Below are 21,712 nucleotides of genomic sequence, written 5' to 3' on the forward strand. Positions count from 1 at the left end.
ATAAAATTGTGGCTAGTAAAAATAGCGAGTGGCTAGTAACGTTGGAAATCTAGCCAAAGTGACTGGTGATCAAAAAAACCCTGATTATAATCATTACTATTATTTTGTAATTCACTATAATTGCATTTTATATATGATTATTTTCCTCTAGTATTGATTAAAATAATGATATCTTATTGTATGAAATATCGTAGACTGCTAACTGATAATTATCAACAATAATTGAATGTTGCAATCATTTACATTAACATTTTAAAATATATTTATAGAACTTATTTAATCTGGAAGTGTGTTTTTTTTATTCACTCATTTATTATTACCCCTCTCACATTTTAAATCCCACATTATCCCTCAAATTTTACATTCATTTATGCAATTTCCTTCGGCTTAGTCTTAGATTTATCAGAGGTCGTCACAGTGGAATGACCCGCCAGCCATTCATGCCAATTTTAAGTTTCTTTCTTTGGACTGTGGAAGAACTGGGGCACCCGGAGGAAACCCAAGCAAACAGAGCGAGAACATGCAAACTCCGCACAAAAATGCTAACTGGCCCAGCCGGGACTCGAATCAGCAACCATCTTGCTAACCCCTGAGCCAACGTGCTGCCTTAATGCTGTGCAGCTTAGCTATAATAAAAATAATGAACATTGTTTTTACCAAGCCTGATTTTCAAACACAGACAAAAGGATATATGTGGAATGTATATTAAAACCATATGAAGTTGCTAGATATGTCAAGGTTTTCCTCCGTGTTGATGTATTTCATACTTAAAGAGGAATATTTCAAACTTTGCTTGCATGCAGATGCCGGTAAAGCTAAGATAGAAGATCTAAAATCCACAAAAGTATCTTTCTGATTTTATGGCGTCTTCAAGAAATACTGTCCCTGTAAATAAAGCTAGCGCAGCTGTAATTTGTAGTATTGCCACTTCATTAAAAAGGCAGCTGAATCATGACACAAAAAATGCATTATTTATCACTGTTTGTGACTCAAATATTTACCATATTTCCGGCAAACAAATTGCGTAGTGTAAATCAGCTTCAATCTGTTCTCGCCGGTTGTAGCAATGACAGCGAAATGCTGCCAGTTAACACACGGACGTTTCAACGCAAATTATTTGCTCTCAATCCCCCATCTATTTCCTCCCTCTCCGCGCCGGCTCTGTCATGAGGTATTGTGATCATTTCAGCCGGCTCAGCATTTCACATCATCACGTCTGCGGTTCTGAAACACCTCCTGCTAACTGCGTTTATATTAAGCTGAAATGCAATAGCGTTGTGTTTGTTCATGCATGGGACGCCTCTGATAAGTCAAGGAGCCGGCGAAGCTGCAGATAGCGCTAATTAAAATATAGAGGTTCACATTAGTCACAGACAGGACGCGCGATCACGCTTCTGCAGTTTCCCCCTAGAGCTTCATGTCCCACATAAAGATAGTACATCCTCCATTTTTTTTTTTTTTACACTTAATTTGCCATTCATTCCTTTTTTACCCTGTCTTAAGCCAGGTGCACACTGTGTGATTTTATTCATAATACTGTACTGTAAACCTTTAGGTGTAAAATACTCATATTTGATATGACTTAAGATACCAGACATCAGGGCTGCACGATATAGGGAAAATTTGACATTGCAATTTTTTGTTTTGCTGCCATTTACTCACCGGCCACTTTATTAGGTACACCTGTCCAACTGCTCGTTAACGCAAATTTCTAATTAGCCAATCACATGTCAGCAACTCAATGCATTAAAGCATGTAGACATGGCCAAGACAATCTGCGGCAGTTCAAACTAAGCATCAGAATAGGGAAGAAAGATGATTTAAGTGACTGAATGTGGCATAGTTGTTGGTGCCTAACGGGCTGTTCTGAGTATTTAAGAAACTGCTGATCTACTGGGATTTTCACGGACAACCATCTATAGGATTTACAGAAAATGGTCCAAAAAAGAGAAACTGAGCTGATAGAAAGGCAACAGTAACTTAAATAACCACTTATAGCACACTTTAAGCTCATAAGTACCAATTGAGCATCGTGTCAATGTAGTGTACCTTCTGATGGCTACTTCCAGCAGGATAACTCGCCATGTCATAAAGCGCGAATCATCTAAGACTGGTTTTTTGAACATGAAAATGAACATGGCCTCCTCAGTCACCAGATCTCAATCCAATAGAGCACCTTTGGGATGTGGCGGAATGGGAGATTTGCATCATGGATGTGCAGCCGACAAATCTGCAATCTATCATGTCAATATGGATCAAAATCTCTGAGGAATATTTCCAATACCTTTTTGAATCTATGCCACGAAGGATTAAGGCAGTTCTGATCAAGTGGTGCTCGCTGCAGAGCCATTTTGGTGAGCTGAGCTCCAGAGAGGGGGAGCTTGAGCTTGAGCTCCACCTTTTTTGCACTTCTTCTACAAGTGATGTCACTGGGGGTAGGGTTAGGGTTGGTGTATGCATTAAAACAGCTTACAGGAGGAGGAGCGAGAGCTCATGCTCCCCCTCGCTGGAGCTCAGCTCTGCTCAAATGGCTCTGCAGCGAGCACCCTCTCGTTCTGATGGCAAAAGGGCATCCAACCCGGTACTAGTAAGGTGTACCTAATAAAGTGGCCGGTGAGTGTATATTGAGATATGAATACAATTTCACCAGATAGCTTGATTAGCTCCATTTTGGAAAGAATTTATACATTTTTAATGATTTGGGATTATTCTGAGGATTTTTCTAGATTATTATTGGGAAGATAGAAGCGAAAAATAATTTACATCGCAGTATTCAGGTATAGAAATTGAATAATCAAATGTAAAATAACACTTTATACTCAACACATGCATCTTTATTAGAGTTACAAACACAACAATTGCTTCTAATCGAATACTTTAAACTATCATGCCTGAATGCTTACACAGTCACAGGCCTTAAAAGCACATGCAAATGATGAACTTTCACTCCATTATGGTTAAAGTCTTTAGTGAATCTAAAAAGCTTCTGGTTCTGAACTGTTCCTCCTGATAAACTATAATCTCAATGTATAAACACTTCCTGCGATGTGACTATTGCGGATGTGCACATTGCGATATCGATGCTGAAACCATATATTGTGCAGCCCTACCAGACATTGCCAAATAGCTTGACTCCCAAATAGAATTATTACAATGTAAAAAATGTAATCATTCCTTAAGAGTCAAACTATTGTTGTCCAAAGGAAAAGTGCAGTTTAAGACAGATTTGGTCAGAATATGGGGGATTTAGGATCTGTTCTGTCTTCCGACAAAGTCTCCTGATTCAATTTTGTCCATTCAAGGCGTATGAAACTAAAAATTGTAGCAAACACTGTGATTTTGAAGCAGTAAAGTGTTTATTTACAACACTTTGTGAATGAACGCTACAGCATGCTGTATTGTTTAGTAATAAATTGTAACAAATATTTCAACATACTTACACTGCATTAAACTGTGGTATACTGTATTTGATTAGACTGCACGTTGCCTTTGTATGGCAGTATTTGTTTGCTCAACCTAAAATTGATTCGATTTTATCGCCCAAAACGGTAGCATAAAGCACACAGTTTGGACCTGGCTTTTTTTCGAAAGCTTCGCTGTGGTAGAGAAATGAGGTAAAAATGTTAATAGTGTGAGTAGAAATGAGAATAATCTTCACAGGTGTCTTATCATTTTTACCCACCAAAGCATTTACTTTGGTTTGTCGCCCGATCCACAAACACTTTGGAGGAGATGACATTACCGAAAGGCAGGAACATCTGCATCAGCTCGCCGTCCCCAAACTCCTGAGGGAGGTGATAAATAAACAGGTTACAGCCCTCCGGCCCTGCACACAGAGAAAGAGAGAGAAAGACAAGGAGGATTGTGGGATACAGAAGATTAGAGAGGCGGTTAGACAGGTAGACAGCAGGCACAGAAAATAAATGAGGGGAATAAAACAGAGGACAAAACAAAGACACAAATGGCAAAAATTAGATTTGGCTTGCCAAAGTTAAAACTGCAAAAGCGGTTTCTCTTTATTGAGTAGCTACTTTGGCATCTGAAAGTAGCAATTTTCCCCTTAAGTTGTACAGATGGAATAACTGTGAACAAACAAACGCTTGGATGTTCTTTAGGCACTCCTGAAAAGTTGTTTTAGATTAGCTCTTCTTTCAAACCGAGCGTAAAGTGATCAGAAAGGCCTGTGTTGGGTCGGAAATTAACAAGAGCTTGTGGACAAAAACATCAACAAAGTGAACAGAAGCAGTCGAACCAATTTAAAGTAATCTGCAATTAAACTGAACCACTACAGCCCAACAAAGGTTGATGAGAGAATGAATAGGGTGTCTCTTTGTGGCATTGCATTTACATTTGGCTTTATCAAATAAAAATGTAACCTCATAACTAATCGCACACAATTCTGTTGAGCTAATGAATGCAGTGGCCAATCACAGGTGTTGGATTAGTCAGCGCTGAGTTGAGTCATTGACTCATGAGTCATCATAAACATCAGACTGCTGAAAATGATGCGGGTAAGAGATTCATTTCACTCTTTTCATTGAAATGATTTGTCTGTGCAGCCAGACATTTCAATAGTCATCATTATTCATTTTTTAATGGATATCAAGAGCAGTAATCGTTTTTTTTTTTTTTTTGAGTTTTCCCTTTTATTTAAATATAACATAATCACTCACATTTAGCAATTGACATACAATCAACAGATACTGTTAATAAAGTAAAAAAAAACAAAAACTTGATTTTTTTTCTTTTAATGGAAAAGTTCATTTCTGACCCTGCAGCTGCTTTGCAGATGTGTCACTAAACTTATTCTGATGGTGAAAGTGTTTTTTTATTTTCTTGTAACATATATAAGACCTGATATGATGGAAGTCCTCCATCCAATAGGAAGAATCACGTAATATAATAGCTGTTTGCAGAAGGATCTGCCATTACATCAGTGCTGTAATTGCAATTACTTTGCATGTGTCATTAGACAATATAATTGTTCAGCTATTTATTTGAATCAATTAGGCATAACATTAATTACCATTCTGTATTAAGCAGTGCCACTTTTATATACATCATTTCCTGTGCAATGTTTTACTTTGTTTTCTACAATCACTAAAATTATTTGACTACAAATACTTAAGATGCCTGCAGTCTAAAGCCCATGTAGTCCAAAGAAGTCTAAGGAACCTTTGTATATTACTTTTCATATACATATTCTATTATGCACAGGTCATGAGAGGCACTGGAAAAAAATCACTCCATGTCATTTGCATAGCAGTCATATTTCTTTCAGTAAAGTAAGAGTACAATAACAAAACCTTCTGTATGGTTTATAATAGCAGCCACTGGAGGGAGATGAAACCACAGTTTTGCACATAAAACTTCACAAAGTGTTGAATCTAACTGGTTAGATTGTAGTCAAGTAAATCTACAGTACATTTAGTCGACTAAAATTTTCTGCAATTAAGTCGACTTAAAAGTCTAGAGACTAATTTAGGACTAAAACTAAATAATAAAATCTTTTCAAATTAAACACAGCAGGACATGTTCTTACATATGGAAAAACAACCATAATCACAGATTTATAATGAACAAAATCACAGATTTATTGTTCTGCTGCGTCAGAATATCTAAAAATTCTTTAATCAAGAAGTATTTTATAAGCAAAACATATCATCTTGTTTTAGGAAATAATATGTCAAAATTAAGTAATTTTTTTTTTTAAACAAGCCTGTCAATGGGGTAAGGAAAATACTATTATTTCAAAAGGAAAAAACAGATTATGTTGCTTACCCCATTTATTTGGCTTGTTTTAAAGAAAATCTCACTTAATTTTATTAACATTATTTCATAACACAAGACTATATTTTTTTCTTGTCTAAAAAATGCTTCTTGATTTAAGAATTGCTAGATATTTGGGCTAGAAGCAAGACAAAAAACCTAAGTAAGAAAAGCATTTTTGAAGTGTGTAATTCTTTAGTAAGATGGCCAAGCTGACTTTTCAGCATCATTTTCAGCTTCACTGTTACATGAAATCATTCCACTATGCCAACTCTGTGTGGGAAAAGCATTTCATATTATCATCAAAACAGTTCTGCTGCTTTATCATTTTGTGGAAACCATGAGCCATTTTGGTTATGATTATCAAGTTCAAAGAACAGCATTTGTGTGATATACAATATACAGTTAAAGTCAGAATTATTAGCCCCCTGAATTATGAGCCCCCCTGTTTAATTTTATCCCTGGTTTCTGTTTAACGGAGAGATTTTTTTCAACACATTTCCAAACATAATAGTTTTAATAACTCACCTCTAATAACTGATTTATTTTATCTTTGCCATGATGACAGTAAATAATATTTGAATAGATCTTTTTCAAGACACTTCTGTACAGCTTAAAGTGACATTTAAAGGCTTAACTAGGTTTATCAGGTTAACTAGGCAGGTTAGGGTAATTAGGCAAGTTATTGTATAATGATGGTTTGTTCAATAGACTATCAAAAAAAAAAAAACTTTAAAGGGGCTACTAATTTTGTTCCTAAAATGTTGTTAAAAAAATTTAAAACTGCTTTTATTCTACCCGAAATAGAACAAATAAGACTTTCTCCAGAAGAAAAAAATATTACCAGACATACTGTGAAAATTTTCTTGCTCTGTTAAACATCATTTAGGAAATATTTAAAAAAAGAAAATTCAAAGGGGGGCTAATAATTCTGACAACTGTATATCCTATCATTTGGATTCATTTAAAAGTATAGCTCATCTAAAAGTAAAAATTTTTGCAATTATTTACTCACCTTTCACTTATTCAAAAACCATTTTAGCTTCTTTTTTCTGTTGAACGCAAAAGAAGATATTTTGAAAAATGCTGAAAGCCAGTCAAAATCAATGCGTCCAAGCAATCAGCATTTTTCTAAATAACTACTTCTTTTGTTCAACAGAATTAAGAATTTTGGTCACACTTTACAGTAAGGTTTCATTAAATAATGTATTTACTTACATCAACTAAGTATGAACAATACTTGTACCACATTTTTTTAATCATAGTTCAACATTTACATTTGCATTTATAACATCATTCTTGTTAATGCACTGCGAGTTAACATGAACTAACAATGAACAACAGTATTTTCATAAACCAATGCCAACTAAGCTGAATAAATACTGTAATACATGTATTAGTGTCTATTATTTGTTCATGTTAGTAAATACATTTTATACAAATTATTGTAAAGTATAATCAGAATATTTAGTCTATTTATTCAAACCACATGAGGAAGAATAAATGATGTGGTCAGTAAACATTATTTGGTGTGAACTATTCCTTTAATGCATTACTTGCTGAATCCTACTGACCCCGGTCTTATTATATATAAAATTACGAGAGAGACACTTCGCGACCGCAGCACAGATAGCGATCCTGCAGACTCCACTCACTCACCTTCTCTCTGCTGCTGAGGGATGATGGGAGGCGGCTGGGGAAAGGCCTGGCTGATCTGTCCATATGCAGCGGGGAAGGCTGCTGAGACACACACACACACACTTCACACCTCGAATTCCAGTACACGTAGACACAGCGGCATGCACTTTTCATTAACTCGCAAGCAAGAAAAAAAATCACAAGCAGCCTCCTTTTGAGTGACAGACCTGCATATTGTTGGACTCCGGCATAGGCCTGCTGTAGAGGGTCTGCAGCGGTGGGACTCTGAGCTGCAGAGAGAGAGAGAGAAAGAGACACACAAACCAGAGCATTACATAGACACACTCGGGGGGTCACTGAGTGCATCTTGAGTGTGTTCGGGTAGAGCGGAGCACCGAAAAATGAGCTTACCTCACTCCCCCTCCCCTTCATCGTTCATTCACCCCCCCAAAACAATTAAACCGGGGCCCTGCCAAGCTTCCCGAGAGTTGGAGAGACAGCCAGGGAGAGCGTGCGGAGAACAATATAGATCTACTGCTCTACACGGCACATCAATCAGCTGAGAGCTTTCACAGTATTAAAGGCAATTCAGGCCCGGCCTGTTCTAAACACCCATACACATACTATACAGCCTGGCAACTTAACGCTGCTCAAACTCTAACTCGGTAAATACTGCAGCATCCACGATCTGGATTATGAGTTCTCAGGGCTTTTTGAGTAGCAAACTACTAAAATTAAGGCAATAATGGGCTTCTTGTCAGCATTTACCCACACTCATGTTGTTCCAGATGTGTATAAACACAACAAAAAATGAAGACAGCTTAAATTTTCGGTGGATTTGATTCTGATTGGTCAATTTCAGTAATTGATGTAAATGTATATACCAAACAGCACTGTTAAGACTCCTACTATGCCTAGTTTTGACTATCTTTACCTCCTGCACTGTAAAAAATGCAGCGTTCCACATAATGCCTTCATGTTGTCCCGACACAAATCGATTCAGATAGCTTAATCGTTTTTACAAATTTATGTGGATTGAACATAAAACAATGAAGTTGTCCCCCTCAAAAACTTAAGAATTGTTTTGTTTCAACTTATTTTAAATAAGTAGATTGAACAGACATTTTTTTTTTTGAGTGTGAATCACACATCATGAAATAGTTATGTGTTATTTTTTTATCTTTTGGTGCGTTTACACTACCTGACAAGATAGTTAGGTAGTGTAAAAAGAACGGGCGTCTAAACTCGGTCCTGGAGGGCCAGTATCCTGGAGAGTTTAGCTCCAACACACATGAACCAGCTAATCAAGCTTTTACTAGATATACTAGAAACTTCCTGGAAGGTGTGTTGAAGCAAGTTGGAGCTAAACTCTCCCGGACACCGGCCCTCTAGGACCGAGTTTGGACACCCCTGGTGTAAAGTCTTGTCTTCAATCCCAGTTGTAAGAGCAACAAATAATAACTTGACTTCACGTTGATCATTTGTAAAAGTGGCAGAAGGTCGATTTTTCTGATGAATTGTCTGTTGAGCTGCATCCTAATCATCACAAATACTGCAGAAGACCTACTGGAGCCAGACAAGTTTGGTGAAGGAAAAATCATGGTTTGGGGTTACATTCAGTGTGTGGACAGGTGAGAGATCTGCAGAGTGGATGGCAACATCAACAGCCTGAGGTATCAAGACATTTGTGCTGCCCATTGCATTAAAAACCACAGGAGAGGGCAAATCCTTCAACAGTATAGCGCTCCTTCACATACCTCAGCCTCAAAGGTCCTAAAAAGGAAAGAATGTAAAGGTGCTCCAGGATTGGCCAGCCCAGTCACCAGAGATGAACATTATTGAGCATGTCTGGGGTACAATGAAGGAGGAGACATTGAAGATGAATACAAAGAATCTTGATGAACTCTGGGAGTCTTGTGTTAGGACTGCGTTGTTTTGTGTTTCTGTGTGTTTGATTTGATTCTGGATTGGGGGCGTGTCTTCAGCGCACCTGATGCTGGTCAGCGCCCTTATTTAAACCCCGGCAGAGAGCTTGTCGGGGCCGCTGTTCATTAACTTGACAGTTGGCCAGAGCTGCGCTCCAATTTGGGCATTATGCTTTGTTTAGCATCCATACACTATCACTGACAATATTTACCGCATCCATACACTTGCATTTCACACTGATTGAACATACTGATACTGATATTTTGATTATATAATTTAAATTGAGTTAAATAAATCTTCTTTTTGATTATACTTCGCCTTGTCGTCTCCCTTACTAAATTACATCCATGAGCCTGGTGTAACACTTGCAAGAACGCTTTCTTTGCCATTCCAGATGACTTTATTAATAAGTGATTTGAGTCATTGCAGAGATGTATGGATGCAGTCCTCCAAGCTCATGGGAGTCATACACAATATTAAATCTTTTTCCACTGCACCATGACTTTATATTCTACACTGTACATTATTTCTGTTAGGTGAAAAGACTTTTGTCTAAGCAAAGTCAAACCTTACTGTCCTAATCAAATATTAACAATCAAGGCATGATCATATTTTATTCTGCTAAAATAAGCGTAATCTGGAGGCCTTTGCTTTCATATAAGCCACTTCTGATACCAAATGATACACTAGAAGACAAGTTATTATTTGTTGTTCCTAAAACTTGGATAAAAAGGTATTCCATACCAAATATCACATCCAAATTATTTTAACTTTTGCTTCTTCTGCTCGCTTGCATTGCCGTGAGTATTCCTTTAAAGAAATGTAGATCATGACAAAATAAGATTGAATAGTCGGAACAAAACTATTCACAAAAAATCAAAATGCATCTTGGTTGACCAGTTGTGACAGAATGACTCAATATCCAGGTTAAAACAAATAGAAAACAGAGTCTATTACTGAATATACACTACCAGTCAAAAGTTTGTGAAATTATTCTGTTGAAGGCGGCTTTTATTAAATGTAAAAACAAAATGGTTAAATATTGATTAAAATTTGAAATAACTGCTTTCTTATTGTATGTAGTTTCAAATTAAAGTATTACTCCAGTCATTATTGCTTTTATTACTATTATGGAATTATGATAGTCTATAGAACAAACCATCATTATACAATAACATGCCTAATGACCCTAACCCGCATAGTTAACCTAATTAACCTAGTTTAGCCTTTAAATGTCACTTTAAGCTGTATAGAAGTGTCTTGAAAAACATTTAGTAAAATATAATTTACTGTCATCATGGCATAGATAAAATAAATCAGTTATTAGAAATGAGTTATTAAAACTATTATGTTTAGAGAAAAAAAATCTTCTCTCCATTAATCAGAAATTGGGAAAAAAAAGCTAAACAAGGGGGCTAATAATTTTGACATCAAATGCGTATATATATATATATATATATATATATATATATATATATATATATATATATATATTTTTTTTTTTTTTTTTTTTTTTTTTGCATGTCTGAACAACATGAGGCTGAGTAAAAAATGATTAGAATTTAAAAAGTGTTTGTTGAACTATTCTAGTTCATATAATTCTATGATGGCTTTTGTGTAGCCTTATGCTTAAAAAAAAACTAGTCTGGAGACCAAAAATGGGAAGGATTTGAAAGCATAGCTGCCAAACACTGTACAAAGCATGCACATAAAACTATAGCCACACTACAACAACAGCAACACTCTACAAAGCTGACGACACCAAACAAACATGAAGAGACTACTCACATCAACCACTCCTTCTGTCTACCGCATTACACACACACACAGACACACACACGACACTAACGTTTGAGGGTTTCTATACCTTCTGAGAGAGACGACAGGAAGCAGCTTCCCTGAACCCCAAAACAACTTCTCTGTGCGACGCCCAGGCCGCCCTTCTCCGAGTCTTCCCTAAACACCACTTCCTGCAAAACTGGGATACAGCCGGGAGACAGGCGTTTGCTTTCCTCTGTGGCACTGGACATGAAAACCACTCCACAACACACACACAGTCTCTAAGAGCCCACCGCTGAGCACTTCTTCAAACGCAGCTTCCACAAACATTTTCAATAACTTTAGTGTTTATTAAAAGGCTGCCGACTCATCGACACACAGTGCATAAGATAAACTGCTTTATGTGCAAACATTATACTGCAAGAACTAGTGTAATTCACTGATGTTGATTGTTAGAATAGGATGAGGACTTGAGTTGTGCTTATCCACCTTTTTCCTCTCATGACTTTATCAAATAATGAGTTACTCTTTCAGTTTTAGGGAACTTCTATTTATATATATCAAACTAGCAGGAGAAGCAGTGAGTTAATAACTAATCAGTGCTACACTTAGTTAATAGTTATGTTTCCATCCACCTATTTCTATGTGCATTTTAGATTTGTGCATTAAAAACTGGTTGATGGAAACACCAAGATGTGCATAAAAAACATAGATGTATGAACTGAGCGGGATAAACTCTCTATTCGATAATATGCGCATAAACTACGATGGAAACACTTTTACCGAACAAATTCCAGTATGTGCAATAAAAAAAAGGTCATGTGATTTTGTTATAAGAGATCATGTGATGATTAAAATGTGCGTGAAACCAGTAGGCTGAACACACTGTAAAACATCTGAAATGTTTTTTTGGTCGTTCTAAAATGACATTTCAGCATTTGTGTTATTATATTTTTAATTGTCGAAAGCATCTGTGCTCAGCGTCCTACGCCTTCAAACTGCACCAAGGGTTCATTGTGTGTTGGCATTGTCATTTATTAAATGAAGAAAAGATTCACCCAGCTTCTCTTACTGCAGTAAATTCTGTTTTTACTTTTGATATTAAGCGCCAGTTAATCAGAAAGTGACGATTTTGTTCTCTTTAGCCACATTCACATAGCAATACCAGTAAATATCAGGAAAATTTCCAGAAAAACTTTACCAGTAAGTAGGGCCAAATGGAATCTGCGGACAGTTTTTGCTATTTATGCACAGAATTTTGTTAAAAATCAGCGCATTTATGTGGAATTATTTTGGGAGTATCATAACTAAAACCTTAATATATATATTTTTTAACTTGTATTTAATGTTGACAATGCAAATCCAATTGGCAATCAAAGCAAGTCTTTTATATAATATATCTACTAAAAGACAGAAAATATGACTTTACAAACTGTATCGTAAGTACATTGTATAAATATTTTCATATTAGTCAATAACATTACTGAAATTAATAAAAAAACTAAATAACTATAAATGTATACACATTTACACAAGTAAATAAACAGAATTAATGATGGATTAAAAATCTGCAAAATTTTGCACGCGCAGATTCCGTGTGGGCCTACCGGTAAGTTATTAATAGCGCTGTTCATACAGGCAAGGACGTTCTGAATTTTTTTTGGAAAAGATCGTTCACACTTCCATTCCAAAATACCGGTAAATTCTGACATTGTTAACCAGAAATAACCTCTAAACGGCTGCACTTGTTTTTGTAAACATAATAGGGATCAGGCTTTTGTTGATGTTTTACTTTTATTAAAAGCTTTAGCAGCTGTTTTGGTCCCAGAGACATCCAAAGGCAAAAGCGTGAACCGCAGCTAAATGTTTACACATTTGATGTCATTACAAATTCTGTGGATGGATAAGTATTTTGAACAACTTCGATGAAAACATGAAGAAACACTTTTGCATGTCAAGATGTACTCCTTCACGTGCACACGTCAAGCAACTGAAGCAGAACAAAGACTGTAGAATACAAATGACTTTGGCTTGAAGGTAAATGAACAGCGCTTTATCATAAGCATTTTATTGATAATTTATTTACACAGTTGGCATTAAGAAGGAACATAGAAACGTTATCTGACTTACATCTAGCAGCTAAATGTGTCTGGAAAAGTGTTCAAAGGCTTTTATTTATGAACAGCGCGGATGTGAATGCGTCTGAATGTTCTGATTGTTTGGAGTAGGCGTTTCGCATCAGCACATTCTAATCAAGAAAGCGCTCTTTCCGCCAATTTTCCTTCTGCATTAACACAGAGCAGCTTTCAGGAAAACTGCAAGAAAGAATTTACCGGTATTTTCAAAACGGGGCTGTTCACACATGATCCCTTTCCAGAAAATTGCCGGTATTTTCTGGAAAGGGGATTTTGACTCATTGGGTTGAAATGCTGCCTTATTCGCACGTCTTTTATGTGAAATTTCAGTTTTGCACAGAAATTTAATTTGTATCTTTCGATGGAAACAGCTACTGAAGTGTTGGCTAAACAGATGTGTCTTCAGACGTTTCTTGGCTAGAAGCTGATGGAAAAGAAAAACGGTCCGAGAACTGAGCCCTGAGGCACCCCAGTAGCACTTTACTTCTCCAAGTCACCCTAAATGACCTACCTGAGAGGTAAGAACTAAAGAGAATTTGCTGTATATTTGAAATAAAATATATTTTTGCCACAGATAATCTATAAATATCGTGTAAAACCAAGTGAAAGGTAAATTTTATGCTTCATGAAAATAAAATGACACTTGGTAATTACCATGACATTAGTTTCACAAGTATGTTTATCCTCAAAGCTTTTTTTTGTTGTTGTTGCTGCTCAGGTTATTTTCTCTTTTTGTTCCCCGCAATACAAAAATTTTCAATATACGTCCTTAAGATAATTGCGAGAGTTTTTGAGTTTTTGTGGTTCTTCATGATCTGCTGACAGTAATTTGTTTATTCTTATAAGTTGCCTTTTAATATACAATTTAATTCACTGATTGTTTGCAGTTTAAAGGAAGTTTCTCCCATATTTGTGGTCATAGGGTGTAGGAAAAAGGTGGATATTAGTCATATTTTACTGTTGTGAAGTGTAGCTATTAATGAGTTTTTGAATACAAGTTAAAAGCATGACAGCAGATCTTGATTGGAGGGTGTAGTACCTGGGTACGGGTGGATGCCGTTGGTAAACATGGCCTCCGCCGGGGCCTGGCCGTTGGCTTGAGGAGGAGGCAGGCCTGTGAAACCGTTCACACTAATCGGAGATGGAATGCTGGTCACTGTGGGTGCTGTGATGCCAGGGGGTGTGCTTCCACCTGGGGGGCGGAGCCAGAGAGAGAACATTTTGAATATTCATAGCTTATTCATATGGATTTTGGTGGACATAGAGGGTTTATTTCCCTTTAAGCCGACTGCACGATTTTAGCCCTAATTTAGACTCACCAACAGGTTTTGAGAAATCGGCAACAAATGCCTGAAATGACTGGCAAATCGGTGCTCGTTCATGTTAGTAACAATCACACAGTGTGAACTATCAAAGATGCAATTTGTGAGTCGCCGACACCCATGAGATATTTTAAAATCATGCTGTGTAAAATGTGTTCTGATTGGTGATTACATACAGCCAATGAGAGAGCAGCATCCACTAGTATGGGTATCTGCAGGCCAGCGGGAGGTTGTGAGACATAGTTTGTGGAGTCAAAAGAGGATTCTCCTATTATAAAATCATGCAGTGTGAAACGATTACGCCACTGATCAACACTACAGTGTAACACAGCACCGACTGAATGCTGCCCCAGATAGTCATGCAGTGTGAAAACATTTGTGATGCCACTACTTTAAAAATCATGCAGTCTGAACTCGGCATTAGTCTGGTAAAGTGGTGCACAAATGTTTTTGTTTTGAATCATTTCATTACAATTTTAGTGAATGAAAAAAAAAGTTAACATAAAAGCATACAATTTAATTGGCTTGAATACCAATGTCCTTTTCAGAGGACGCAAGTTATTTATTTTCTAAATTATTGTTAACATTGAATTTGATTTTTTTATACTTTTAATTACTGTTCAAGAACTGTGCATGCATCTCTTTTTGTTCATTTCATTTCTGAATGTAATGTAATATATCTAAAAAGTTATACCCTTTATAATTTTTAGCATTATTTATATAATTATTATATTCTAATAATTATATATGCTAATACTCATTATTATATTATTTATACGGTAATCGCTTTTATAATGATTTATTAATAAAACTTATATTTTTCATATTTTAATTACTTATTGCACTGCGGCCTGTTAAAAATTCAAGTGTGCATCTAACTCATTACATCAATATAAAGTATCATCTATAAACACACACACACACACACACACACACACACACACACACACACACACACACACACACACACACACACAGACACACACACACACACACACACACACACACACACACACACACACACACACACACACACACACACACACACACACACACACACACACACACACACACACACACACACACACACACACCTATGTAAGTATTTGATATAGTACATTAATTTAAAATTAAATCCACAGAGCATGCCTGTATAAACCATCTGTCTCTCTTGCCAAAAATAAAAAAGCACTTATGCTACAACTTAAAGCAAAACATTTTAGCCATGAATAATTGAAGACTTTGAAGCGAAACCTCATCCAGTCTGAAAATGTGTGTGTGTGTACTTGTACTTAATTATGTGGTTTGCATAATGACATGGGTATATGACGTAGGTGTTACTTTGTTAAAGTTTACGAGGACATGCGCTGTGTCCTTATAATTCAAAATGCTAAAAAAAATTACATTTCAAATTTGCCACAGGTTTCCTCTGAGGGGTTGCGTTTATGGGTATGGTAAGGCCATATAATAGGTGGATTTTACAGTATAAACTAGATTACACCTATGAAGCATCCTAGTAAACCGACATACACTTACAGGCCACTTTATTAGGTACACCTGTCCAACTGCTTGTTAACGCAAATTTCAATCAGCCAATCACAAGGCAGCAACTCAATGCTTTTAGACATGGTCAAGACAATCTGCTGCAGTTCAAACAGCATCAGAAGAGAGGAAGAAAGTAGATTTAAGTGACTTTGAACTGACGGGCTGGTCTGAGTATTTTAGAAACTGCTGATCTACTAGGATTTTCATTTACAACCATCTCTAGGGTTTACAGAATATAGTCCAAAAGAGAGAAAATGTCCTGTGAGCAGCAGTTCTGTGGGCGCGAATGCCTTGTTGACGCCAGAGGTCAGAGGAGAATGGCCAGACTGGTTCCAGCTTATAGAAAGGCAACAGTAACTCAATCAATAACTCGTTACAATCGAGGTGTGCAGTAGAGCATCTCTAAACGCACAACACGTTGAATTGCATGATGCTATCATGTCAATATGGACCAAAATCCCTGTGTAATATTTTCAGTACTTTTTTGAATCTATGCCACGAAGGATTAAAGCATTTCTGAGGGCAATAGGAGGTCCAACCTGGGACTAGTAAAGGGTGCCTAATAAAGTGGTAAGTGTATGTGTACTGTATGTGTATGTTTCCTTACCTGATGTTGGGGTCATGGGAGCCCCAGGGAGGCCGTTGATGGTGGCCATGTGTTGCATCTGTGCGGCAGCAAAAGCAGCCATCGGGCTGAGATACCCCCCCTGACCCACCGACGCCATCAGCGCTGCCTGCTGCTGAACCTGAAACACAAATTTTGATTTAAAGGTTAAACACCCTCATGGGTTAGTTAAGTGTATAGTGAGAGATTAGGCGTTGATTTCATACATTTCTACTGTTTCAAAGCACTGCACCAGTAATTCAACTTAAATACAGCAGTAATTTATAGTAAAAGCTTTAAATTAAGAACCATACTAAAGTGTATTAGTGTATTATGTTCAACTGTTTTTAAAGAAGGCCACTGCATATTGTAGTACAGGGTGTAACGGAGGCTAGCTGGCCTCACTCCCATAGCTTTCTTCTTAAAGCATTCGCTTCCCATGCATGAATCGCCGGTTTGATCCCTGATAGGAACGAGTGTGTGGATGTAGGACTGATTGGAATACAATAAATGTAAATACTTTTAAATACCTTTGATTTTACTACAGTTATTGGTGGTGCAGGGCTTAAAGTATTTTGGCACAGCGGCGGATCTGTGGCATGCAGCCGTGAGGGAAAAAGTAAATATTAGAGCCTGCCCTGCGCATGGGGTTTAATTAAGGATGCTCAAAATAACCGATTAACCGTTAACCGAAGGGTTCCATTTGTACCTGATTGGTATCAGTAAAGATATGGTATCAGTATAAAAAAAAAAAAAAAAAAAAAAAAAATATATATATATATATATATATATATATATATATATATATATATATATATATATATATATATAAAATATTATTTTATATATTTTTAAAGTTTGGCTGCATAAGGGGCTGATCGAAGCGAACGCACTTTTTGCGTTGCATCTGTTGAATGGTTTACTAACGGCTGTGAGTGTTTTACGTGCTGCTTATGCACCCTGGGAACCTCACGTTTTGCCGTTGTGCGCTGTGTACTCGAGCGGAAAAAGTGTTTTTGTCAGTCGTGTCTTTTTCATTTTTCAATCAAATGAAAGCACTGCAGGGTTGCTGTTGAGGTGACAGCAGTGTTTGTGTTGTCAAGGTGACCACGGCAAACTTTTAATGATTGAGGAGATACTTGTGGTTGCTGTTTCAAGTTATCCAGAGCTGTATTGCTAGACAGATCTTGACAATCACAATATTATTAAAAATTACAATTATAACATCGACAGCAACACGACTTGCGCACATTTGCGTACAGGTCAGCTGATTCAGTCGTTTCCTAGTGACAAAAGAGCACTGCGCTTTTCCATTTTCTTGGAAAATTACAGTTATTAATAATTCTTATATAATATCAGTTTTTAAAATAGCCTACATAATCTACGAATCAAGAAATCCAAAGATTTTTCTTGATTTTTGTATAATGATAACTCCACTTTTCATTTTATTTTCATTTTAGAGCTTTTAAAACACATGCAAATGTAAGCAATATCATATGTAAACAACAAAATTGTTATACAAAAAGTCAACATACGAGTCTTGAGACACAATCTTTAATCTAACGACTTCTTTTAAAAATGTTGACAGAGGTTTTGTGAAATAATAATAATAACAGCGGAGCATTAACTAAATGCATATTTCCTGTGGAGCGATCAATTTGAGGAGGGCTGAAACAATTATATTTGACAGAAGAAACAAACATGATTGGACAAACAGCAGACCCTCATCCTCCTCCACTGTACCCCCTCCATCTTCTGGTCCAAATGTCTTAAAAAGAAAGAGTTTGCAGGACTTGGCTTACAACCCAGAAAAAAAGAAAGAAATTAGTGATAATGGCCTTGATTTCACTTCTAATCTTCAGTTTAGCAGTTCAGTTTTTAAGCACTTTGAGCACTTGTTATTTAAGCACTTGTTATTGTTTAACAATAATAACGAATACACTTTATTTGACATAGTACTTTTAAATAAATGGCGCAAAGCATAATCATTGAAGAGAGTTTATCTCAGTCTCAGTTTACCATTTTTTTAAGCACTTTAAGCTCCTGTTACTTAATTTTTGTTATTGTCGTTAATATTTGAAGTAAGTCCTTCAGTGTTGGTAATAATCATATCAGGCATGAATCTCATTGTATAACAGACAGATTTGTGGCTGCAGTTGTGTTGGGAATGGTGTGTAATATGAGCGAAACAGAAAGAGCTCTTGCCTGTGCATAGGCACCGTACGCTCCAAACTGCAGGGCCATGGGATTGAAGATGCCCATCTGACCGGCCATCTGCTGCATGCGTCGAATGGTCCGTTCCTTATCTGTGTCTGCAAACTTCACCACCAGGCTGGAGGAAGCGCCCTGAAACACACACACACACACACACACACACACACACACACACACACACACACACACACACACACGCAGACAAACAAAATGAGGATAGTTTGTGCTTTAAATGTGCTAATGATACAGAAGTGTGTGATCAGATGTTCTGGCACTCACAGGCATGGTTTGGCTGCCATGTAAAGCACTAATAGCGGCCTGAGCTTCTGCATGAGTGGAGTACTTCACAAACGCACAACCTGAAAACATGGAAAAACACACACGTCTGAGTCTTTTTTCTGGAGGCTTTCAAGCTTTTATCAGATCTTGGATAAAAGGAAAAAAAAACTTGAAAAAATATCAAATTTGTAAGAAGAAGTGTTATTTTGGTAAGTGTTTTTCCTCTGGATGCTCCGGTTTCCCCCACAAGTCCAAAGACAAGCAGTATTGGGTAAGCTAAATCGGCCGTAGCGTATGTGTAGGAGTAACAGTGTATAGATGTTTTTCAGTGATGGGTTGCAGCTGGAAGGGCTTCCGCTGCGTAAAACATATGCTGGATAAGTTGGCGATTCCTTCCACTGTGGCCATCCCAGATTAATAAATGGACTAAGCCAAAAAGAAAATGAATGAATGAGTGTTATTTTTGTATCGTTTAAAGATACTGTTGTAGTTGTTATTAAAATATTTTTCTTTTAATTGCAGCACAAGTTTGTAATAGTTTTATTAAAAATGTATTTTAGAAATTACTTATTCTTTCTAGTAACACTTTAGTTTAAGGGTCCAAAATAATGCATTAGTTAAGCATTAATTAATGGTTGATTAGCTAGAAACAAAAGCACTATTTATTCACTGTATTACTACACTATCTATAACACTGTATTAATGACACTTTAACCTTAAATATTATCCTGTTTAAGTCAAATAAACTTAAATATTCCCTAATAAGTGTCATAATTAATGTGGATATACGTTTTATTTCAAAATTCCTTTATTAGCACTGTATTAATGAGATTTTAGTCTTAATTAGCTACTAGCTAGTTCTAGTCAATTAACCTGAATATCACCCAATGGACATAACTAATTTTAGGACATGTGGTTAAACTGCAGCTCTCACATGGTTGCCCACTGAAGCTAAGCAGGGCTGCTCCTGGTCAGTACCTGGATGGGAGACCTCATGGGAATGCTAGGTTGCTGCCGGAAGTGGTGTTCGTGAGGCCAGCAGGGGGTGCTCAACCTGCGATCTGTGTGGGTCCTAATGCCACAGTATAATGGAGAGGACTCTATACTGCTCAGTGAGTGCCGTCTTTCGGATGACTCTCTATAATCCCTAAAAATCTCATGGCACTTCGAAACAAAGTAGGGGTAAATTTGCTCACTGGCCTCTGTCCATCATGGCCTTCTAACCATATCATACCATATCATCACTGTCTCCTCTCCACCAATCAGCTGGCGCAATATGTGTTCATCCAGGTGGATGCTGGACACTGGTGGTGGATGAGGAGATTCCCCTCTAATGTGTAAAGCGCTTTGAGTGTACAGAAAAGCACCGTAGAAATGTAAGGAATTATTGTTATTATTATTAAAGTTTTTTTCCACTATTTTAGCCATATATAATTAAAAAAATAACAGTAATTAAACAATTACTAGCTTGCTGTTCAGTTTACTTGCACAACCAATAAAATAAACATTAAATGGCTTATCAAATTGTAAATAATGGTTCAAATGCCTTTACTATATGCTCGGTTAATCATGAATTATGGGTTTGCTAATGCTTAACTGATGCAGAACTGTGAACATTTTAAACATGATTTACAAGATTTGATTGAGCGTAAATAATGCATTGTTTGGAACCCTTAAAATGTTTAGTTAACCATTGATTACTAGTGCTTTTGTTTTAAACTTTTGAGCAAATTAACCATTAATTAATTAATGCTTAACTAATGCACTATTTTGGACCCTTAAAATAAAAAGTTACCTCATGTCTAATTATAAAGACCTTAAATATAATAATAAACAGTATTTTAGTTCTCTGGATATTTTTATTAGATATTTGTTTACATAAAAACAAACTTGAACATCATTTCTTTGGGCACTCGCCCTATTAAACAAGTTACATAAATATATTTGGTTAAAATCATATTCATTTATTCGTTTTCTTTTTGGCTTAGTCCCTTTGTTAATCCAGGGTAACCTCAGTGGTATGAACCACCAACTTATCCAGCATATGTTTTGAGCAGCGGATACCCTTCCAGCTGCAACCCATCACTGGGAAACATCCATACACGGTTAAAAACATATACCAAACCAAATATAGAGTGTTGTTGTTTTAGTTTTAGTCAGGGCCAGATGGAATCTATGAGGTTTTTTGTTATTTCTGTGGAGAATTTTGGTAAAAATCTGCGGATTTCTGCGGAATTATTTTGGGAGTATCCAGCGGAGTATCATAACTAAAACCTTAATATATTAAATAAAAAGTAATAAATTACTGAATAAATTCAGATTTACACATTTACTCAAGCAAATAAAAAGAATTATTGATAGGCTAAAAATCTGCAGAAATCTGTGGAATTCTGCGGAAAATCTGTAGAATTCTGCACGCGCAGATTCCGTGTGGGCCTAGTTATAGTTAATGATAATAACTAACATTCATTCATTCATTTTCTTTTCGGCTTAGTTCTTTT

General features: G+C 36.6%; 1 protein-coding gene across 45 annotated transcripts in view; it reads right to left on the minus strand.

The window, feature by feature from the left end:
• celf4 (CUGBP, Elav-like family member 4) overlaps nucleotides 1–21,712 on the minus strand; it is a 257,804-nt gene that overhangs the window by 11,432 nt on the left and 224,660 nt on the right. For 7 of the 45 annotated variants that reach the window (XM_073934456.1, XM_073934454.1, XM_073934453.1 and 4 more), the window contains 8 exons: nucleotides 19,212–19,291; nucleotides 18,924–19,064; nucleotides 16,722–16,860; nucleotides 14,287–14,439; nucleotides 11,201–11,311; nucleotides 7,635–7,697; nucleotides 7,429–7,506; nucleotides 3,683–3,826 (listed from right to left, as the gene is read on the minus strand). In XM_073934456.1, coding sequence (XP_073790557.1) covers nucleotides 3,683–3,826; nucleotides 7,429–7,506; nucleotides 7,635–7,697; nucleotides 11,201–11,311; nucleotides 14,287–14,439; nucleotides 16,722–16,860; nucleotides 18,924–19,064; nucleotides 19,212–19,291 — 909 coding nt within the window. Of the gene's footprint in view, nucleotides 1–3,682; nucleotides 3,827–7,428; nucleotides 7,510–7,634; nucleotides 7,698–11,200; nucleotides 11,372–14,286; nucleotides 14,440–16,721; nucleotides 16,861–18,923; nucleotides 19,065–19,211; nucleotides 19,292–21,712 lie in introns of all 45 variants that reach the window. The other 38 variants (XM_073934465.1, XM_073934464.1, XM_073934463.1 and 35 more) reach the window with 11 other exon arrangements.

Source organism: Danio rerio, chromosome 21 (genome assembly GCF_049306965.1).
Source record: "Danio rerio strain Tuebingen ecotype United States chromosome 21, GRCz12tu, whole genome shotgun sequence".
NCBI lineage: Eukaryota > Metazoa > Chordata > Actinopteri > Cypriniformes > Danionidae > Danio > Danio rerio.